The 7,650-nt window shown below is 39.9% G+C and overlaps 1 protein-coding gene across 2 annotated transcripts; it reads right to left on the reverse strand.

Moving 5' to 3' along the window:
- Positions 1–284: 284 nt before the first annotated feature.
- On the reverse strand, positions 285–6,246 carry LOC139635805 (uncharacterized). Of its 2 annotated transcripts, none has more exons than XM_071503292.1 (11): positions 6,039–6,246; positions 5,573–5,721; positions 5,303–5,459; positions 4,351–4,734; positions 3,465–3,746; positions 3,351–3,374; positions 3,056–3,148; positions 2,916–2,946; positions 2,547–2,596; positions 2,331–2,365; positions 285–1,246 (listed from the first exon to the last, which is right to left on the reverse strand). In XM_071503292.1, exons 1-11 carry the CDS (start codon positions 6,106–6,108, stop codon positions 1,163–1,165), a joined length of 1,359 nt encoding a protein of 452 aa, XP_071359393.1. In that variant the 5' UTR covers positions 6,109–6,246; the 3' UTR covers positions 285–1,162. The 2 variants fall into 2 exon arrangements, with proteins under 2 accessions (XP_071359393.1, XP_071359394.1); XM_071503293.1 differs by having other exon boundaries at positions 5,573–5,717; positions 6,039–6,162.
- Positions 6,247–7,650: the final 1,404 nt, after the last annotated feature.

Raw genomic sequence — 7,650 nt, forward strand, 5'->3', positions numbered from 1 at the left:
GAACACAGCTTCTCAGTATGAACCTGTGACTCAAGTGTGTTTCATCAGAAGGGTTCAGGAAGTGTCTAAAGCACATGCAGTACCTGTCTTCATCATGGTGCGCATTGTTTATGCAATGCATTGCTGGGAAGTATATGTGAAAAATCTACCAAAGTTTTTGAAGATGTTAAAATAATGAGTTAGGTAAATGTAAATCTTTTGGCCATTTACTCAACTGAATCTTCAGTTCTGAAAGTGATAACAATTTAAACTAGAGACTGACAAACTTGTCTAATTACACCCAGTTAATTAAAAAATGTTTATTCAATATAATTTATAATGAGATTTTACAGTGCAAAGGGTAATGTAAACACAGTGAAAAATGGTTTTCCTACATTTTACTTTAAATGCTGATAATTAAGGTTTTAAGGCCAACAACATCAACTTGTGATCAGTAATTTGTTTGCATGTCTGTATATGTAGGTTGGTGTGAACTGTACATATGCAACACATCTGTAACATGTATGTACAACATTTTTATGATTCTCTATTCTGAAGTGTTTTTTTTCCTCTCATTTTGATACAGCAAGTTCTATATAATAATTTAATACCTGGAAGATTAGAAAAAAACACTGTTGAATTCACGTTGATGCTGCTGATATTATCTGCAAATGAAACTGCAAACTATGAAATGATTTGTAATATAAGTTAAGCCAAAACAGTTACACTGGTCAATTATTTGTGAAAATTTCACATTTCAAAGTTAATTTAGTAGCTGATATTAAATTCCATCACATGTGGCCAAACTCCATCTGCTGAAGAAGATCCTGTGATGTAGCTGAAAGCTCCAGAGCAGCCACTAAATGGACCCTGAGGTGAGAATATTTTGCTGCTTTTTCCCAGGTCAGGAATGATTATTCGTGAAATAATAATCACCATAACAAAATCTATATTTAAATTCACTTCCTCAGTTCCATGTAAAACAAACATCAAACATAATTTCCTGTCAAATTGAACAATTTTACTGCTGCACATGAAATAGGAACTTAGGAAACAGCTCTTCCTGTCCTGCTGTGTAACTCCAACTGATGCTACCCTGATAAGTGGCGATAAAGTATAAACACACACATACACACACAGAGAGAGAGAGAGAGAGAGAGAGAGAGTAAGGGAACAACCATTTCTAATGGATGGGGGTTGTGAACGTGGAGAGAGAGTTCCATAATGGAGATCTGGAGGCGGTCTCAGTGTCCCCACCGGCCCAGTCCTGCACATAAACAAACACAGATACAAACACACACAGATAACCTGTTACAGACCTCAGCTCTTCATTTCCTGTGGCTTAGTCTATATCCTACCACAGCTCTCACCTTTACACATGTTTTCCTGCCACAGAAAGAGTGATAAAGATCTATATAAATCTGTTAACTGTGATTGAAAGTTCAGTATTTTTCCTCTATGAGTGTATTTGTTCTGCTGTTACTTCTGCTTTCCCACACACACAGTTCCTGACATCACCATGTCTGATCCTCCCGTCCATGCTCCAGCAGCCAATCAGCCCCTGGGAGCTGATCTTTGGAGACATGTCTTTCAGGTCTTCACAACGATGAGTCTATTCACAACAGTCTTTCTTTCTTGTTAACCTCGATAGATATTTTATATGCAGTAAAATGAGGCAAAGTTATACCTAAAAGAACAGATGACTGATCAGTCTCGCTGCTAACAACACACATCTGATCTCAAATATTCATGTTCTGTTGTGGCTGTCTGATGAGAGCTGGTTCGGCTCTGTGTCAGCTGGTGATGACGGCGTCCTGTCCTCTACAGTGACTGTTCAGTAAGAGTGCTCAGAGAAGAAGAGAGAGCCTGCAGAGAGCTTTTAGTCTAATGAGAGCCCTTCATCAGGCTAATTAATGAAAGTGATTACAACTAATGAGAGGCGGACCCAAACCCTGCACAACAGCACTAATGAGGAATATGTGTGGGTTTGAGCTGACAGTCTGTTTGGTGATTGGCAGTGTGTGTGTGTGTGTGTGTGTGAGTGTGTGTTTACAGCAAAGGGATCAGGGAGGTTTACAGCTGTTTGTCACAGTGAATCTACAGCCAGCTGCCAAAATACCAGAAATACCAAAAGAAAGAGGCGGACTAATGTTGGAGAGCTGAGGACTGAATGAGGTCTCCCGTGAAGTTTGTTGCTGCAGAGCCTCAGACAAAAAATCTCAAAATACTGGAACAGAAAGTTCAATATGAGGCACAAAAGTAAAAGGAAGCTATTTCAAGCTTCCTCATAGCTGATGAATCATCATCAAGTCTTTTCAGTACGTTCATTATTAGTTTTGATTAATATTTACCTGAGAGGTGAAACTTGAACGCCTGAGTGTAAGGTCTGTAAAAACAGAGACACAGCAACAATCAGTCATTTGTATCAGTTTATGTCTGTTGAATCTTTTCACTTGGAATTTTGCACAACTATTAAAATACAGTGGAAGGAATGAGAGGAACCTGAATAATAATTTAAAAAAAACAATGAAATTGCTACAAATCAGCTTCTGAAGAGAAAAACTCACCCACAACATGGTCCTTAGCGTGGACTTGAGTCCAGAACTGTGCTTCCTGTCTGAGAGGAGGTCAACACAGTAGCAGTTTATATGACTTAATGCATTTCATGTACCAAGTTATAAGAAAATCTACTTATAAAGGGAAGCTTATCATGTTAAATGTGTTTTAATACTGGTGCAGTGGAATTAATAAAGATATATTAATGTCTATACATTCTATATAATGATGAATGAATACCTGTAAATGTTTCTTACTTATCATAGCTTTGTATAATAAATCAAATTCATTCACCTGAAGATAAAAAATGATTGTGTATAGATAAAAACAGCTGTAATCATCTGATGGTCTGAACTCTAATGACACTAAAGAAACGATACCTTTTCCTCTTTTTCTCAGCTGCTGCTTTAACTGTTTAAAGGAGAGTGAAAAGAGGGGAAACAACAAGTTTACACATAGGAAGGCGTTTGTGGTGGGGTAAATTCATCATTTAGACACCAGAGATTCATGTGTGAAATACCTTTCCTGTGCGCCACCACAACCACGAGCGCCACTGAGCAGAGCAACAACACCACAGCAGAGAATGAGCCCAGTACAAGAGGCCAGTCCACACCTGACGAATCCACAGACATCACAGAGTGAGAGGGTGTAGGCGTAGCTACTTAAACTGTTCAGTAATGAATTCACATGCACCTCAGACAGTCGTGATACATTTTTAGAAAGTCAGACTAATCTCTCTGCTTTCACTTCCTGCAACTCAAACTTCACATAAAGGACAACTCACGAATGAATTAATGACATGCTCGTTCTCCTACCTGATGATGGAGGAGGGGAATTTCCTGAAAGATAAGAAAAGAAGCAATTAGCCACATCTTTGCAAAAACACTGTGACCTCACCAGACACATACTGCACAAGCCTAAATGTGTACCTCTGGTTACAGCCAGTGGGCGGCTGCGCTCAGAGTTGCTCCATTTCTTTCCCAGATGGACACTGTACTGGCACTGGTACAAAACCACAAGAGCGTCCTGCACAGGAATTGGGAAAGTGGCCTGATGGTGGATCACTCTGGCATGGTGAGTGGCAATAGGAAGTTCACTGTCTGCCAGGTAGAGGGAGAACACAGCACCAGGGTAGGAAGGAGACCCCGTGCAGAGAAAATGCCAAACGTCTGTCTGCTGCTGGAGAACGAGAGTGGGCAGCGGAAGCACATCTGGCAACAGATAAAACCACAGGAGACAGTAGCTGGAGTCAAAAGTGCTGCCATGGAAAAAATATACATGTTTCTAGATAACATGAATACGTTCCTTCAAATAGATGAGTTAATTAGTTAATGGGCAAAAAATGAATCTGCAATAATCATATAAGTCGTTTTTAACAGTACAAAAATATTCACCAGTTAAAGATTCTTAAATGGGAATATTTGTTGTTTTGGTAGTGTTTTTTTTTAAAAAGGAAACTGAATAGTTTGTATTTTCAGGCCTGACAAATAATCTAAATATGTCAACTTGAGTTTTGAATAATAGTCATCAAATTCTGATGACAAATGCCAATCAACAATCACAAATGTTCCATGCATACTGTAATTAATCCAATTGCTGGGATAATTTCCAGTCATTATTTTAGAAGTAAAAAGTGCTTCACAGAAAATAACATATACAATGCCAGATCGATAAAACAATAGCACTAATGTTTTATTGATGGATAATGTAAATGTTAGGTTTGATCCACAGTGATAAACAAAATTAAACAACGAGGCAACTTAGTGCAGAGAAATGTCAGCGGAGATGCTGAGACGTTATCTGGGACGTCCTCACCTGTCACTGTGACTTGAACCATGTTGCTAACAGTTGAATTGACCAGTCGCCTTTTTTTGGTGATCTGGTAGATGCAGGTGTACTCTCCCTCCTCTCCCCCCCTCACCGGCCCCACAGTGAAGACTCCTGGCTGAGGTTCAGGGCTTGATACCTGACTGGCCTGAGGCTGGAGTGTGACGGACTTGGCCCCTGTTTGCTCAGCAGTCCTCAGCAAAAGGAAGGTCACTGGTTTGTTGCTGTAACCAGAATGAGACTGCGACTGAGGAGGAGCAGGGAGTGAGCAGCAGAAGGACAGCATGTCCCCAGGTTTCACCACACCTGTAGACGGCTCCACGGACAAGACTGGAGGAGGGAAAGAGGGTATGGAGCGAGTGGGGGCTGTTTCTGTGGCAGTACAAACAGGGAGAAGAGAAGGAGACAGTTATACACATATTTTTGTGGCCTCATTATTTTAACAGATCATCTGTTGGCACATAATTCACAAACCTAGAATAAATTCTGTCAGCCTTGGTTCGCTGGAAACCAGACTTCCCTCTGTAACCGTCAACACTGCAAGCCAGCGCACACTGTGTTTGATGTTTTGTGTGTGTGTGTGTGTGTGTGTGTGTGGTTTCTATATGAAGTGCAGGATGTAACCACCGCTACACACCCACAGAGCAGAAGACAATAACAGACCACAGAGAGCACCTTCATGCAGCGGTGTGCTGGGCCGGATGGGGAGGTTTATTATTCTGCACCACATGCAGGCGCAGATTGAACAGATCAACTCAACTTTAAATTCCTTTGTTCCTCGTTTAAATGTGAAGCTACAGCCTTGACCTCGTCATCTTTATGCTTTGTCCTCCACACTGGACCAGTGTCTCGCTTCTTTCCATTTATCATAACGATGATTTGTGTGATATGAGAAATCACAGACAAAATCAACATCAAATTCTGAAAATAACATACAAACCTTTTTCCTGCTCTAGCTGCAAATAGGGACTGAATGCGCTGTAGCGGCCTCCCTGGTCCTTGTACAGACAGCAGAACAGTTCACCTAAATCCTCTTCCGGTACCCTGACGGTGAACTGAACCTCCTCAGCTCCGGGCTGCAGCTCCTGAGAGTCCACCTACATGAATGAAAAGTACAGGAAAATAAAATCACAGTGGTACAGTGAGAGCCCAAAACACTCCAAAAACCATAAACACACTCCAAAAAAAAAAAAAAAAAAAAAAAAAAGACCTTCTCTCTGAACCGGTATAACATGAAGAGAACCCCATGATGGCCCTCTGGGACCTTACAGGTCAGGATCACTGAGTCCTGTGACCTCACATAGATGTCCAGGGTAGGTGCCGGAAGAGAAGGAGGAGAAGTGGAAGCAGAAAATCTTCCTGGACAGGAGAGAGAAAGGTGTGTCACAGCAGGAGTCAGTTGATCAGTTTTCACAAATGTCTTTTGAGATGAGCAACAGTGCAGCAGGTAAAAACACTGCAGCCGCTGAGGAAATTAAAATAAGACAGGAAACGTAGCCTTTAATTCAGATATTATGCCTTGTTTGATTTTTCATTTTAGTCACTATTGTTTGCTTCTTCTACATGACAGAAAAATCTGTACATTCGTAGTTGTCCTGAAATATGTTCTGTAGTTTAATGATATAAATAATGACGACAAGACTGTAGATTAGAAACAGCTTCAGTGTGACACTTACCCCAGAGTTGTAGAGAAGTAAATATCAGAGTGTATATCCAGAGTGACCGTCCACCACGAACAACCTGCATCTTTGACACAAGAAAAATAAAACGGCAAGTATGAAAGCACCTACAAGCACAGGCTGCTCTCTCTCTCTCTCTTCCTCTCTCTTCCTCTCTCTCTCTCTCTCTCTCTCTCTCTCTTCCTCTCTTTTCCTCTCTCTCTCTCTCTCTGTTTTCTTAGTACGTATGACATCCTCTTAAAGACAGAATGATGGGGAAGTCAAACACATAAACACACTTCCTTTTTAGGAGCTGGTCGGATGTGAATGGTATGATGAGAATAAATAGCAGGCCTTCATGCCACATATGAAAATGTTACGGTGTCAGCACATTATTGGAGAAATCAGTCATTTTCTTTTATTAGGATGTTACAGCATGATAATAAACAGTTCTTTAAGTTCTCCTCAAACATGTCTGTTATCATCTTTATTAAATTAAAGTTATCAGAAAGATGTTAAACATCACATTAGAATTTCTTGAAATTAATGTGTAACGTTACATTCTAGGATTTCACTTTCTGTGATGTGATAAAATGAGGGAAATGTTATGATCTGATACAGTAAGTTTGTTTTCAACTGTTTTGAGTCAAGAATGTCTTTATGACTAAATACTAATAGAGTAAATGCAGAATAGTTCAACTCACTGTTATAAGCAGAGTTCTACTGGGAATATCATAAAAGTCATTTTGCATTCACAGAGATGGTCATGTATGTGCTTTGTATGTATTTCAAAAAAAGGTTTGTTAGAGTCTACGCTAAAACATTATGCAAAAAATAAGCCGGCCTGAGAGTGTGGGAAAGGTTTGTAGCAGAAACATCTGCAGATGAAGGCAAAAGGGGAAATTTGATAATAGTGACCAAGAATTAGGTCATTGTTAGATGGAACAAGATGTTTATAAACTGTATCAACAACTCTGAGCTCCGAACCTGAATCTCTGTGAAGCAGAGGACATTTAGTTTGCATAACTGAGGGACTGGAACTCAAAGGACAAGTAAAGTGCACTTTATACATTACACTTTAATGAAATCTCCAAGTGGTAAATGCTCCTCAGGATGACAGGGGTACAGATTTAAATCACATGTCTCTGGGAAGACTCATATTTTATTATCAATTCATCAAATGAAGTCGAAGCCAGTCAGAGAGTGGTAGTAAATCTAATGACGATACTGTCCTCTCACCTTTTCTTTAAGAGCCACCTTTTATAAAAGACAGGTCACATGAAACTCTGCAACATTTTAAAACCATAAAAAACACATTACCTGCATTTCACACATTAAAGGACGTAGACAACTTTAAAAAATATGTGCTGCTTTTTCTCTCTGGCAACATACAACAACAGATACAGAAGACAACAACTGACGGTTACTGGTGACGATATTTTTATATTTTTGAGGAAGAGGCAGAGTTACTGTTCTCTAGAAATGCAACCTCTAACCTCTTAAAACACAAAATTTCCCTATTTTAACGATGAATGTTTCCAGGATGATGTAAGTGAGGGGATGGGGTTATCTCCTTTCTGTGCTGTGTACCTTTCATGTGATCCAGAAACTGCTAGTTTCTATTCCACCA

The sequence above is a fragment of the Trachinotus anak genome, unplaced genomic scaffold, assembly GCF_046630095.1.
Source record: "Trachinotus anak isolate AG129_WGS33_773 ecotype Australia unplaced genomic scaffold, CSIRO_AGI_Tana_v1 ptg000019l, whole genome shotgun sequence".
NCBI lineage: Eukaryota > Metazoa > Chordata > Actinopteri > Carangiformes > Carangidae > Trachinotus > Trachinotus anak.

Coding starts and splice junctions, on each gene's coding strand:
- LOC139635805 (XM_071503292.1), bottom strand. CDS start 6,108: ATGCAGGTTGTTCGTGGTGGACGGTCACTCTGGATATACACTCTGATA. Junction 3,149..3,350: donor TTCCCCTCCTCCATCATCAG/GTAGGAGAACGA, acceptor TGGATTCGTCAG/GTGTGGACTGGCCTCTTGTA. Junction 2,947..3,055: donor TGTGGTGGCGCACAGGAAAG/GTATTTCACACA, acceptor TCCTTTAAACAG/TTAAAGCAGCAGCTGAGAAA.